The following is a 15,091-nucleotide window of genomic DNA, read 5'->3' on the forward strand; positions in this document are numbered from 1 at the left end:
TGTGGAACAAGTTCGCTCAAGTTAAAAATTAACCTGGGTAAACAATTCCAAGTATGAAAATGCCAAAAGCATAAAAATCAGACAAACAACCAAATACAGCAAACACTCAAATGAAGACCAAAGAGGTTTAATTATAATTTTATTTGACCAACAAAATGGAGTAAAACCACTGAGACAACAATTATAACCATCACCACATCACTATTCCATTACTTATTTCTCCCACTAAAAATGTAAAACTAGGTCAAGTTCAGTAAAACGCAAGCTTTAACGGGGAACATGTATCAGCGATGATACACTACCACAGGCAAGTCAAAACAAAAACAAAAAAAAGGAGCAATCAAGACTAACTAAATTTATAGTAAAGAAGGACAGGGAGAAAAATCTACAATACACAAACAAGATCAGAGATGCATACTAAGAAAAAAAGCATTTAGAAACTGATTTGCACATCTCACCACACTGAGCCTGGGTCATATTCAAAGATCAAATCAAATAGAGACCTCAGACTGAGCACTTACCAACTCCAAGCATATCATTCATTAAGCCAAACATTGAGAAACTCATGACAGTGAATGTTCCCAAAGCCACTTTGCGATTCACCTTTTAATCGTGAAATCTGTGCAATACATTAGAGAAGGTGTAAAACAAGTTTTTGCAATGTTTCCTATATATGCTTGTGGGGAAAAGGTCTTTTTGTGGTTAAGAACAAACTCTAAGGTCTGTCAAAGGCCTTCTGGCTTTGAATGGAGTCCCTTGAGCCTTCCGGTTACACAGCCCTCCACACCCGCTCCAGCAGGAGACAGCTCAGCCGTAAGTCATGCATGACCCCGAGCCATCCAAAAACAGAGGCCAGAGGATCCCTCGAAGACCGGATCGCCCTTTCCTTCCACTCTCGCACAAAAGTAGTCTAGAAACTCGCTAATTACCGCAGACCTCTGCTCTAAGAGTGGATAAACTGTCTCCTGCAAATTTTCCCTGTGGCAAATCCTATTTGTTTTGATAGTTGACAGACGTTTATTTGTTGTTGTTGATACAGGGGTTGGTTGGGGGGGTAGTTCAAGCCATGTGCCTTATCCCCCCCACCCCGCCTCCCCATCTTGATGAGCTCCCACACATCCCGGGGAGACAGATGCAGACCCATTTCGTTGTGTTAGCTGGATCGCCGGATGTAGCTATGCTACGGGGATCCGGTGTGGGCCTGAGGGAGGGTTTCTACACCCCACCTCCTTTTCCTGCATGGTGCTCTGTGGCTCCATTGCCCCAGACCCAGTGGATTTTGGTGGATTTCTACCCTCGCTGGACCAAAGTGATCTACAAGGATCCCGTTCACACCCATGCCGTCCATCCCTCGTACAACTGTGCAAGGTTGTCCACGTTCGTCGCCTCTTTGATGACATAATCCACCTGAGAGAGAGAGAGAGAGAGAGAGAGAGAGAGAGAGAGAGAGAGAGAGAGAGAGAGAGAGAGAGAGAGAACAAATATGCATTAAGAAACATTCACAACAGTAGCAGTGAGGGCATAGGTGTAAAGGAGGAATGCTCACCTGCTCAGTGACACTCATTCTCCTGTTAGGGTCTACATCTCTCCCTTCCAGTTTGGCTTTTACCCTCTTCCACACACTAACAGCGTAGGAATTCCTCTCTTGCACAGCTGTAGGAAAAATTGCTGATCAGTGATCTTGGCAAAGCTTCAAGTTGATATAAAGCATTTCATAGCTACAAATACTTTTTTAATAAAAAGGCACTATTTTCGTATAGAAGATAATATACTAACAATCCATTGTAATTTAAAAAAAAGTTGAAACTGGCTGAACATGAGCATACTTAACTTGAGTATAAAAAAAACACTTCAACAATGATTGTCTATTGTAGTTCAAACACACAGATCTAAGATTCCTACACTACACTTCAAAAGTTTGGGGTGAGTTAGAATTTTCAGGAAGGACAGATTAAATTGATCAGAAGGGAAAGTAATAACATTTTAAATGTTACAAAATATTTATATTTCATATAAAAGGAGCTCTTTTAAACTTCCTATTCATCAAATAATCCCGATAAAATGTATCACAATTTCCAATTTAAAAATATTAAGTAGCACAACTGTTTTCAACATTTGTTTCTTTAGCATATTTAGAATGATTTCTGAAGGATCATGAGACACTGAAGACTTTGCCATCACAGGAATAAATTATATTTGAATATATATATATATAAAAAAGTTATATATATGATTAAAAAAAAAATGCAGAACCTAAACTTTTGAACAGTAATGTATATAATCACAGATAGATGTTAAAACATGTTCAAACTGGCTCAACGCATGAGCAGAGTTGATGAGAGAACTTGATTATGAAAAAGCACTTGACTGATCTATCTGTTAAAGTAATTGGTCAAACATGCAGATGTAAAATCACATTTGAGAGATTTTAAAATGGAGTGATAAATGAGATTAAGGCATTTGCTTTATGACTAACCTCTCCCAGTTTTGGGATCCCGCACAGCTCTTTTGGGGCTCGGGGCCAGTCCTTTACTGTTGATCATCAAAGTACTGGGGGGAGTGTCCGTCGGGGTCCCAAAGTTTCGAGGAATTGCTTTGCGGGCATTCTGAGACATGCTGTCCGGCTGGGTCTTCACTCCACTGCAGCGCACTGCTATAGGGACCGAGAGATTAAGTTCAGTGACACTGCACAAAAATCACCTTAAAAACCCCCCAGCAAAACACAAACTTACCTGCAGCAAAGCTGGTCTGGACTGTGGAAGTGGGACTCACACAGTCACTCCCTCTCTCAGTGACAAGGGGAGAAGCGAAGCCCACCAAGCCATTGTAGATGCTAAGGGGAAAAAAAACAGTTTGAACTACAAAAGCCACTTCAAGACATACAAGTTACGTTCTGAAACCAGCGCAAGCACTCACCCCTGGCTCTGAACCTTTAGCTCCTTCAGGGTGGCAGGAATCTCCTGCAGCAGCTCAACCTGCTCTTGGCTGCGTGGTTGACCTGTGGCTTGCACTACTGTGAACAGCACTATCTGCACATTATCTTGCCATGCCTTGTATTCTGAGAGGAACTGACGCACACTGCCCTCATAAGTCACTTCCTCTCCCTCTACAAGGGCATTTTCCTCATCCTGCCAAATTGAAAAGCAGCTAACATTAGAGCATACACAAAAGCTATTCTAACACACTTAAAACAAATTTTTGGCAACAGATAGGCACCCAATAAACTTAAATCAACCATTTTGCATAGGATATTAAATACCTTTGCCATTGCACGCAGTAGGTGCTTAACATCAGCAAGTTGGCGGTTGTGATTGGACAGGATGCCTTTAATGGAGTCCACCAGCAGCTGTAATGTCTCTGTCACGCTCTCCAGCTGCTGCTCTCGGTCCTCCTGCATGGCTCTCTGACTGGACATCTCCTGGGTGAGGTGATTCTGCGCATACACTAGCCACTCAGGCCCACCAATAGACAGATCCATGGCAGGACTCTGCGAAGACACAATCCAGTGGTTTTCAATTAGAAACGGACAATGACAACAGATTACAGAGAAATAGTTGAACAAATACTTAAGTAGATGGATAAAATATGTATTGTACAAACAGAAATGTTGATGGTTCAGCTTTTAGAGCCACTGTCAAATACATTTCAAAGTCAAACTTAGCAAGGTATTGATATGTTGGGATGCACCAAAATGAACATTAAAAGCACAAAAACTCAAATCAATTAATTTTGTGTGAAAAATGTAAAAATAGTAAAATAAATAGTGTAAAAATGTAAAAATAAGGGAAAGGAGGGAAATGAGGGTAATAATAGCAATACACCAATGTACAGTACTGTTCAAAAGTAAGATTTTTGTTTACATTGAAATAAATTGATGCTTTTATTCAGCAAGGATGCATTAAATCAATCCAACATGACAGTAAATACATTTACACTATTTCAAAAGACTTCAATTTCAAATAAATACGGTTCTTTTGAACATTCTATTCAAAGAATCCTTAATTTTTTTTATTACGGTTTCCTTTTCTGAAGGATCATGTGACACTGAAGACTAGAGAAATGGTTGCTGAAAATTCACCTTTGCCATCACAGGAATAAATTACATTTTAAAATGCAAAACAGTTATTTTAAATTGAATATTCAATGTGTATATTAAGTATAGATAGTGATGGATGTAAAAATCTAGTGACACAAGCAACACCCACCAGTCTATGAAGCAGCTGAAGTTCCAGAGGGGAAACAGATGTGCTAAACTGGGCAGCGTAGGAGCAGGTGGCCTGGCATCGTTTCACAAGTTCAAAAAGTGTGGCATCCATGTTCAAGGCTTCAGCAGTACGGGTACGCAAACCTTCAAAGTTGAGGATGGTGCTGCAGAGAAAAGTAACCTGGTTGGCACGCTGACTCTCCTTCATCACCAAGGCACGGCGTTCTGCTATAGTGGACTCAAAGTCCTGTAGCACTGGGGCGAGTGCGGGGTTTGCACCACCGGCCCACTTCAGCCTCTGCTCTATGCTGCCCTCTAGACCTGCCAACTTCTCCTGCAACACAAAACACAACACGGTTTAGATTAAAAGGTTTCTATTACACATTGTTCTCCAAAACAAGCAAAGGCTTTAACCTGGACGCTGCCAATAGAAGCTTCATCCTGACTGAGTTTGTAGAGCTTCTTCTTCATATTGCTGAGGATGATGGAACGAGGTGGGGGACTGACCGTCATGGGCTGCGTCCTTGCACCAAGAATGTCCTCATGCTGCCACTGATGAGACAGATCAGAGGGTTACAACCAAAACCGCTGTCAATTTTTTGATAAATGAAAGAGAACCGGTTCTTACCTGGAACATTGTGATGTGAAGCTGAGTCCTCTGAAGGCTGACCTTACAAGCGTCGATGCTGACCTCCAGACGTCGCACCAGGTCCAGTTTTTTCCAGGCCGTGTCGTAGGAGCTGGCCAGCACTGTGGCCCTGTTGAGCAGAAGCTGGGATATCCGCCCTGCCTGCACACCTTGCTCTACTGCTTTCTTGCACAGGTCATCTAGAGAAACTTTCCCCTCAGCGCCAAAGTCCTTGGCCTCCACTTGGGCGATGAGGTCCATGCCGAGCGCACTGAGGGTGCTGCAGATGGCTAGGCCCAGAGCCTGGGTGGGGAGCCCCATTAGCATCTGTCTCACAAAGTCTGCCGTGAAGGCTTTGATGGGCCGCATCATCTGGTCCTCGCTCACTACAGTGGAGCCTCGATACAAGGGCTTCACTATGGGTACTGGGCCATTAGAGGGTGGAGGCTCATCTGTGGGTGTAGGGCATGTTCCTGTTGAAAAAAGTGAGAAGGGTGCCAAATCAAGAACATACTACAGTTGTGTGCTACTTATGTTACTTAATTCATGCTTCACTCTTAATATATTGAGGAAATAAAAAATTAATTAGCCATTTACCAGATAGCGTCTGTGCAAATGATCCACACAGACGGAAGAAGTCTCGGATGGTCTGTAGTCTCTTCAGAAAGAAAATCTCTTCCAAGACCTGCCTGGTCAGAACATTATCAAAGAAATGGAGCTGTGTAGCTCTGGACTCCCGGATCACATCGACCTTTCTCCAGGCAGCAGGCACATCCATAGAGTTCAGCTGGATGAAAGAACAGGATTCATTCAGACACAACTCTAATCTAAATAAGCTACAGTCAGCTAAGGACAAAAAAGAAGGATAACCTGACCCCCCCCCCTGCACATCAGACTCAAATATTAGGCAACATTACACCTCTATCCAAAAGGGACTTTCCTTAAGGTAACTATCAGTTTTTTTACCTTGTCAATCAGAAGTCCAAAAGCAGTCTCCAGCTGTGCAAACATGCCATCAAAAGCTACCAACAGCATCTGACCAGCACTCATCTTGGGCGTTTCCTGCACAGAGCTCTCCATGCTGCGTGGCTGGATCAGTTCTGAGTACTGGGCCCGCAGAACCCTGACAAGACAACACACAAAGATAAGTCTGTGCTAAAAGTAATGCAGCTTCAACACAGTATGGTACACATTTCTATTTTCCATGTTACCTAGTGACATCGAGATAGTGGTCATCCGGATCGTCCTCCAGGCCCATGGTGGTGTTACGAAGGTGAGCCTGCAGGACTTCCCCCAACCCCTGCAGCGATACTCCATCTGCGCACTGATCAATAAGTGCATCAAGCTCTGCTAGCATGGTCTCTAATGTGCTTTCCCCCTTCAGCATGCATCGCAGAGCCTCTGGGAAGATGATCTGACGGAAGTTTGTGTTGAGCTCCTTCAAATATTAATAAAAAATGTTGGAGAGGGGAAAAACAAAAATCACTGAAACCACAGATTACCATTTAACACCGAGAACATCCTTACCTGTAGACAGGTGTACACGCCATTGGCCAGGTAGACAACTTGCGAGGACTCGGCAGGACTGAGGATATCCAGGTCATGTGACAGAAGCTGGCACTGCTGCAACAGTTGCACAAGGCATGTGATGTTCCCACTCATACTGCAGAGCTCCTCCAGGAACCAGGCGCCATCACGGGATGTCAGTTCCACCAGTTGCTCTCCGGCACTGGCTGCCGCTCCCTCCATCACCAGGTTACGCCTGCAAAGCACAGAAACAATGTATCCTTTAATCCTTTAAGGACAAATTAGGGCATGGAAGACCAGAAAAAAATCTTAACAAATGTGGTTCACACAATTCTTATAAGCTTTTTTTTAAAACAGATTCAGACCTGGTAAGGGCACAGAGTGCAGAGACGATGATGCCGGCCAGGCTGAAGGAGCCGAGCTCGGCATCCTCATGCAGGAAGACTTTGATACATCGCTCAATCTCCTGCAGCTGCTCCTCACACACAGGCACGCCAGCGCCCTCTGCCTTCAGACGCTCTACCTGCCGCATCAGCCGAGTGTTGGTTTCTGCTGCATGGTGCTGCAGCGCCATCTCGATACTAGATAGAATCTGACATGTGGCAGGAGGGGGCTGGGGTGCAAACTGAATTTCATACCTAAAAAGAAAAGACAACTTTAATTTATATTTGATTAATCATTAAATATCATGAAAATGAAATGGGAAGAGTCACAGAAACCTTTGTGATTGCAAATTTAAAAATGATTACTATCATTTAAATGTATTTGATATTTCCAGGACATGGGAATCCTGATATATTTTTTTTCCCTGAGCAGCAAATCAGCATATTAGAATGATTTCTGAAGGATCATGTGACAATGAAAACTTGTATAATGACGATGAAAATTCAGTTTTGCATCACAGGAATAAACTGCAATTTAATAGATATTCAACTACTAAATAATAGTAGCTGAAATAATATTTCAAAATATTAGACTTCTTTCAAAAACATTTTAAAAAAATGTTAACCGACCTCAAAGGGAAGGAAAAGCAGCCAACAAGTGTCCAGCATGTCTTTTGACTGATAGGGAACAGTAAGTAAATGCACTTACTGATGATAGACGGTCTGGCAGTGATCGACAGTCATGTCACACACCAGCTCCTCCATCCACTGTTTCCACGTGTGAACTCTGTGCCTGTGCAGCACTGCACGGGGGTACAGCAGGGCCACAGTGGCGTAGCTGTGCAGGTGCTCAAGACAGCCACGCAGCTGAGAGCGCCGCTGCTGTAACAGAGCGCTCACCTCCGCCTCCAGTGCTTCACACTGGCTGATCAGATGTGCTTGGCCTGCATTCTGCAAGAAAGATGTTGCTGGCACATAGCTGGGTGGACCTGCAGTTTAAAAGGACAAAAAGAACAAATTGGAAGTTTGCTTCTTATCAAATTTCAGTTCATATTCAGTAAAAGAAGCCCAAAACAAATTCTGTACCTAAATCAATAGGGCTACTGATCTCCTGGAGGAGGCTGGCAAGCTGGGTGGCCTCTAAACTGGCAAAGGCAGCTTGATACTGTGAAATCCACTGATCCAGATCCGACAACTTCCCCTGAATGGCATCCTGTACTGTCCTCTGCCTGGACTGCAACTGAGTGTGCTCAGAGTATCTGAAAAGGGACAGGAGAAAGAATAAGAATGAAAACGAGAACCTTTAACCGGTCCCATCAAATCTAAAAATAATGATTGATTATCAAGCAATAATCATGAACAGCACAACACGATTCATTCCGGCGGTCTCATCTGCTGACCTGTGCTCCAAGGAGTGGATGGGATGATCTGCTCTGGTGTCAGCATCCTCCAGGAACTCCATCTCCTCCAGCACCTTGCCTTGCACTTTCTCTACCTGTGTGAGCTGCTCCTGCAGGCTCAGGTACTCCTCCACGGCCTCCTCAACCTGCGGCAGTACACCAGTCATCTCATCACGGTTCTTAAACCAATTCACCTGAGAAAAAAGAAGAAAATTTTGCTTAGCAAACCAAGTCAAGTCAAACACATTGTTCATAAGTTCATAAGGTTAATGTTTATAACATCTTAATATCTTCATGCCTTATAGCCACATTTAGCAGATTAGAACTGGGTGATAATACAGTTTACATTTTGTGACGATACAAGCAATCAAGCAGTAGCGATTTGCTTAATATCACACTACTCAAGTATACTGTACTTATATATGCAACTTTATATAAAGAGCTGGCCTTTTGTGATGAAATAAATCAGGCAGTTGTGATTTCCTATATAGCATATAAGTATATAATTTCTATCCAACTTTATATATAGAGCTGTGTGATAATTTATAATAGTTTACATTTTGTGACGATATAAACCAGTATGAGTGTAATTTTTATGTCTATAATCAGGGCTCAACGCTAAAGGATTTTTTCTACTGGCCTGATTGGGCATGTGGTTCAAATTTCTACTTGCCCTGCCAAAAGTTTCCAAAAATAATAAATAAAATAAAAGTACAAATAAATACAACAGAACAAACATCTAGAAAACAGTTCTTTTCAGGTTTTTCATGTAGGTCTAAACTTGATTTTCAGGTACAGAAATGGTAATCAAATGGAAAATATCACTGCATAGTCTTCACTGTATAAATAGATTAACCCTTATTAAAGAGCAGTGAGCATTTTCCCCCTTTCTTTTGTTTGATTAACATATAAAAACAGAGAGCAGAAGGAATATAAGGCTGCTGTCTCTTTAAGAGCTACACGGACACTACACATGCATCTTATCTCACGTTTAAGTTTACTAAAAAGACAATACCGATAATACTCAACAAAACAGGCAATTTGACATAATTTTGTGTGAATATGTCCGTGCAAGCTGAGCTCAGGAAGACGTGAAAGAGTATTCGCGTGCTGTGAGACACGGCGTTCCAGGCGCGCGTTTTGAATGCGTGTTGGGTCACGCACAAAACTTAGTTTTCACACAGCACGCGAGTACCAAACTGAGAAAAGTGGGTACTTTCACGTCTATGTGCGCTTGAATATCTAAATTGGCAAGGCTTAATGCTCAAATGATCAACTTCCGTGAAGACGCAGCACTGGCCCGATTGGGCAAGTGACAGTTCCGTTAACTGGCCCGAGTGTCTTCCATGCTGGCCCCGGGCCATCCTTATTGTTGAGCCCTGAATAATTAATCTATAACAACTATAATCAATTAGTAGGTTGATTATTATTCCCCCTTTAAAAAGTGATACAGAAACATGGCTCAACCAATGGCAACAATGTAATTGGACTAAGTCCGACCAATGAAAGAAATTCATTATTTTAGCAATTCCATGTGTTGCAAGCAGCAAAAAAAAAAAATAAAAAAAAATGCATTCCTCACATGTAAGTGGTCAATGTGCATTTCTGTACAATTTGCACTTGCAAAATTCTTACCTTAATCTCAGCCACACGGGAAGAGAAGAGGCTACGTGTGATGTCCCTCTCCATTTCTCTCTTGCTCTGCTTGTTCTCTGCCTGCTGGCCACCTCCTCCGTACACAGCTCCTGCAAAGCCCACCTCACCACCTGCTGTCCAGTCCACCAGGGGGTCATACACAAATGCCTCTAGAAGAGTCAAGAGGGTCTCCCTACCACGCCTCATTATCTGGATCACCTGAAAGGGAAGGACATCATTCAAATTTGTATGCACTTTCTAAATTAGACATTACATTAATCGATCAAAAAAAAGAAGAAAAAAAAACCTCACCTGTTCACAGGACAGCTTAAAGATACCCTCCACTCCTGTGACCCCCAAAGCGGTCTCAATATTGTGGGTCATACGGAAAGGAACCTTTTCTGGTACTCTCAAGCTCTTTCCTGTCAGGATAATGAAGTATTTAAATGTCTGTGCGAATGAAATGTTTGGACATTCACAAATGATCAAGCACTCACCCTTCTCAAAACAGACATTGTAGTCAATATGCACCACCTCGCCTGTCGTCATATCAATCAGCACATTGTCAAGGTGACGATCCCCCAATCCAATGATATATCCCACCATCGACATCACAGCAGTGGATCTGGCATAAGACTAAACGAGACACCCAAGATTGTGTCATTGTATGATGAGTTTGGTCTAACACTGTGCCGAACATGGTTAGGAGCAGGACATGTGAATAGTGGTTCCTCTAACCTGAGTCACGCTCCACCACTCACTGGGGGTGGTACAGGAGCACCAGAGCTCCTTTGCCAAGAGGTTAGGGGGCGTGGCCTCCATCAGTTCCCGTAGAACGTCTCTCATGACACTCAATGGCCAATCACGGCGCGACACATCCAAACTAAGCCCGACAGCCTTCAAGGCAGGACCGATCTTACTGTAGTAGAGCTCACTAGGGCGTGGGACCATGGGAAGATTCTGAGGCTGCTGGAAGGAGTCCTGTGCCTAAATTTAAGAAAAGGTACTACAGTTGGTCAAAATGTTTAAATTTTCACATAAATGTCCATAACATAGTCAGGTGCAGTAACATAAAAATAAGAAGTGACTGAAAAAAATAAAAAAAAATAAAAAAAAAATAAATAAAAAAAATAACGATGTTTGTTTTTTAATTTTTTTTTAATTTAAAATGCTTTTAAAAAAGCTCTAGATTGTAGGGCTGCACAATTTTGCAAAAAAAAAGAAAAAATACATCAATGACTAGAAAATATGAATAATTATATATTTATTATGATTATAATTAAAAATAAATATCAAACAGAATAAGTTTGTTTGTTTAATACGTTTTTAACGCCTTAGCATCAGGGCTATTTGCATGGGAAAACAAGGTCAATATCACAATCCATAAAATTGAAATTATTATATAAAAAAAAATTCAACTTGACAAGATAGAAAATCTAAAATACATTCGGGTGATACATTCTGAAGTATTCCATGTAAACATGTTTCTGAATTCAAACGAATTAAGAAATATTACTAGTAATATCTTACTGTGAAACAGCATTAAAAAAAAATATTATTTAATTATTTGACAGCATTCCTTGAATATTAGTATTGTCATTTTAGAGTTGTACTGTCTTAATTTCTTCATTTTCAAATGTTTTTTTGGTGGAAAACCACAGCAAGACCTGCAAGCTTCCCTATTGTTGTCAACAGCTGGTTTATAAGTGCTTCCCATTACAATTATACATGTTTTTTGTATTTATTTATTTTTTAACACAGAAATGGAAATGTTTTTTTTTCAATGATTTTAGTTTAGTTAACCCTGGCAACAACATTATGTAAACAAATATCAGAAGCGCATTATGTTAATTTTCTCTCTCACCTTCTGGGCTTGGACCACAGCCTCACGCTGCTGCCAACGTTTGTACAGGCCAAAGAGTGGAGTGGCTCCATCCACCCACTGAATGAGGCCTGATCTAGTGCCTAGCGGTGTGACGGAATAATGACGGGCGTGAAACCTCGGGCTCTCCTGCTGATTCACCTTAGTGAACATGGTGTTGACGATAGACAAGAACTGCATGATCCTCTCATCCAAATGCAAATCCTCTAATCCTAAAACACATCAAAATAGGCATGCATTAAAGGGATAGTTCAAGCAAAAATAAAAATTCTGTCATCATTTACTCATGCTCATGTCGTTCCAAACCATCATCATATAAAGCGACTTGGATTTAACCACTGGATTCACATGAATTGCTTTTTAAGCATCAAAGTGTTAGTGGAATGGACTTTAAATGGAGGGATAGAAATCACTCAGGTTTCATTAGAGGTTTTCGCACCGGAGGAACCTCTTCACAGTTCCAAGAACTATTGGCGGAAGTTCCCGGATTTTGGCGTGTTACGCTGAGGAGAAAATCCAATGCAACTTTTGAGGGGACCAAACGAAACATGTATTTCTGCTCAGCTAGCAACACTGGATATCAACCACACAGCATACGATAAATACCTTTTCATATACTGCCTTTCTATGTATAACAGTTCTATCTAATAACGTATTAGACAGGACTGTTAGACAGATTGCAAACTAATGAACACGCAGAATGTGAGCACTGTTTGTTTGCTCAGGCTCTAGCGTTCTCAGCGCCATCAAAATAAAGGTCCGCCGCGCCATCAAAATAAATGTCACAACAACAAGCGCGGCTTACGTCACTTCGGAGTTCCTACTGGCGGTGCGAATGCAACCAGAACGATTAGTTCTCGGGGAACCACCCTGGTGGTTAGTTCCTAGAACTAAGTTCCTAGAAATATCCGGTGCGAAAGCCCCTTTTATTTGTGTTTGAAAGATGAACATAAGTCTTCTGGGTTTAGAACAACAAAAGAGTAAATTAAATGATGAATTTTCATTTTTGAGTGATGTTCTTACCCATGTTCTTACTTATTCATACCTTTGAACAGGTAAGGATAGGTTCTGCCATCAGAGCCTAAGAAGTAGAGCTTCTTGGGTTTGGTTTTAGTTGGCAGGATTGTGATGGTGTTGCCTACACTCTGGATGGTGACTGTATCTGTAGCAGACACCTCCCCTGGTAGCGCCATCTCAGTGTTGGCCATGGCAGTCAGGCGCGGGCTGATTTCATCCAGCTTTAGAAGGTAACTGGCTCTTTTCTGCGCCCTCTGCTGCAAACTCAGCATGATCTGTGACAGGACGGGTAGAATTACAAAATGTGAAAATGCAAAGCATGCATATCGGCCTTTCCTATCAGCCTCTTGATCACACAGCTGTCCTAACCTGTTTGAAGGGCACCCAACTGCTGGCAGGATTGGCTGGATTAAGAGGGTTCCTAAGTCTCTCTAGAGCATTGTGGATGGACTCTCCGTACGTCTCCTGAAACCACGCCTCGTGAGGCGTCTCCGCTGGAGCAGCCGTGATGCTGCGTACGTGATCCAGTGCAAAAACAACAGGTTTCATCAGAGCAGAATGCTTCTCTCTCATAATAGCCACCTTCTCATCCCTAAAACAAACAACCACAAGAAAGAAAAAGGGATTAAGAATTTAAATGATTTTCAAAGAGGCAAGAGTCACGCTCAGTAACGAAGTTTCTTCTATATCGATTTTCATGGTCATGACTCACTTGCGCAGAGTGTTGTTGTTCTGAACTCTTTTCACCTCGTCCTCCAGCTGTTGAATCCTGCGCAAAACATGCATGTGTTGCTGCTGCAAGACCCCCAGCCAGAGCTCGTCCCAGAGCAGAGTGACCCTCCTCAGCTCACCCACCAACATCTGCACCTGCACACACAAGATCCAACATAACAACTCTTACTCAATGGCCTTTAACACAATCACACACTTACAGAACAGTAACATCCTTTCTGTAATACCTGCAGCACCATGGTGGGGTTGGCAGAGGAGAGCTTGTCTACGATCTTGCTGTAGCAGTCCTGCATCATGGCTTGGTCCTCGCTAGAATACATCACCATCTCCTCCCCGCGGTTGCTCTCCTGAGAAGTCGGCCCACTGCCCGCCTCACTCCCACCTCCACAAAGAGCCTCTCCCTGCATGTTCCCCAGAAGGGTTGGCAGGGATGATGGCAACTTATTACCTGGCAAAGGTAAAAACATGGCTAAACTTGAATATACAAGTTTGATTGGATGTTTAAGGCTGTGTTCAGAGGTGGAAAGTAACTAATACTTTCGTTACAGTACTTGAGTAGATTTTTTCTTTTTTTTCTACTTTGAGTATAAATAAATTGTGGTACTTTTACTTTAGCAAAGTTGAATTCTTTTTATTCAACTCAAGTAACAGTTATTTTTCACCAAAAGGAAAAAGTACTTTTCACTTTTCAAACTACTGCAGTGGAGCCCTGCGCTTCAGCCAATAACTGACAGGTCTGACTCGGGTGCAAAACCAATCAAAACCTCCAGTTCAGCTGGGGGGCGGGGCGTTCAATCCGCGCTCTGACAGTCAATCACTGGCGCTCACGTTTTGAATCAGTATCGCTAATGTTTCAATATTTTAGTGAATGTAAGTGAGCTATGCTCATATTGTGATTTTAAATTGAAATGGGTCATACCATTGATATAACTAGAGCACTGAGCAGTTGAAGTAAATAGAAAACTCGGCTCATACAAGAACGCAGTTATTACATGGAAGGAGCAAGAACAATGTACGTATTTATTTATTTATTTTTTATAATGTAAGTTAAGTGTCTAAAATCCACGCACACAATTCAGTTGAGTGGTAATGCTTGCCCTCTTTAACAATGCAGTTAAACACAACGAAGCATACGAAGCAAACTTTGTACAAAGCTGAAATAACCTCAACATTAGAAACAACAGTGAAATTAATGATCTGTCAATCAGATACAAGTAAAAGTGTAGCTCGTTGCTATAGCAACAGTGGGCTCTTTTCACGGTAGAATGAAGAAAAAAAGCATTTTATTTAACATGCTAAACCATACCCCACTTAATTTTTTTACTGGCACTTTTCTATTCATACCTTTTTTTTAAAAACATTCAAAAGATCTTATTTTTTCAAAATCAGTAATGAAACAATCGCTCTTAGCAACAGGGATAGCTAGTATGTTTGCTTAGCATAGTGTCAAACACAACAATTTATGAGATTAATATAATGTTTTGCTCCAAAATCACTACATAAGTGTGTATATATATATATATATATATATATATATATATATATATATATATATATATATATATATATATATATATATATATATATATATATATATATATATATATTAGTGCTGCACGATTAATCGTATCGCAATCGCGATGTCAAGCCTACGCGATTATATGATGCAAAATGCTGCGATTT

General features: G+C 41.5%; 1 protein-coding gene across 1 annotated transcript in view; it reads right to left on the bottom strand.

Moving 5' to 3' along the window:
* Nucleotides 1-122: 122 nt before the first annotated feature.
* The window catches only part of smg1 (SMG1 nonsense mediated mRNA decay associated PI3K related kinase), a 34,411-nt gene continuing 19,442 nt past the window's right edge, over nt 123-15,091 (bottom strand). Inside the window, 26 exon segments of the mRNA XM_084127665.1 lie at nt 123-1,407; nt 1,547-1,653; nt 2,477-2,653; nt 2,733-2,833; nt 2,917-3,128; nt 3,260-3,487; nt 4,206-4,538; nt 4,619-4,756; nt 4,833-5,305; nt 5,430-5,619; nt 5,799-5,955; nt 6,044-6,270; nt 6,360-6,594; nt 6,725-6,997; nt 7,452-7,731; nt 7,829-8,001; nt 8,143-8,336; nt 9,778-9,996; nt 10,090-10,199; nt 10,275-10,413; nt 10,516-10,764; nt 11,642-11,871; nt 12,705-12,951; nt 13,046-13,268; nt 13,389-13,543; nt 13,636-13,856. Of these exon segments, the coding sequence (XP_083983791.1) occupies nt 1,330-1,407; nt 1,547-1,653; nt 2,477-2,653; nt 2,733-2,833; nt 2,917-3,128; nt 3,260-3,487; nt 4,206-4,538; nt 4,619-4,756; nt 4,833-5,305; nt 5,430-5,619; nt 5,799-5,955; nt 6,044-6,270; nt 6,360-6,594; nt 6,725-6,997; nt 7,452-7,731; nt 7,829-8,001; nt 8,143-8,336; nt 9,778-9,996; nt 10,090-10,199; nt 10,275-10,413; nt 10,516-10,764; nt 11,642-11,871; nt 12,705-12,951; nt 13,046-13,268; nt 13,389-13,543; nt 13,636-13,856 (5,369 nt within the window). The 3' untranslated portion in view covers nt 123-1,329.

The sequence above is a fragment of the Abramis brama genome (assembly GCF_963993115.1).
Source record: "Abramis brama genome assembly, chromosome: 1".
NCBI lineage: Eukaryota > Metazoa > Chordata > Actinopteri > Cypriniformes > Leuciscidae > Abramis > Abramis brama.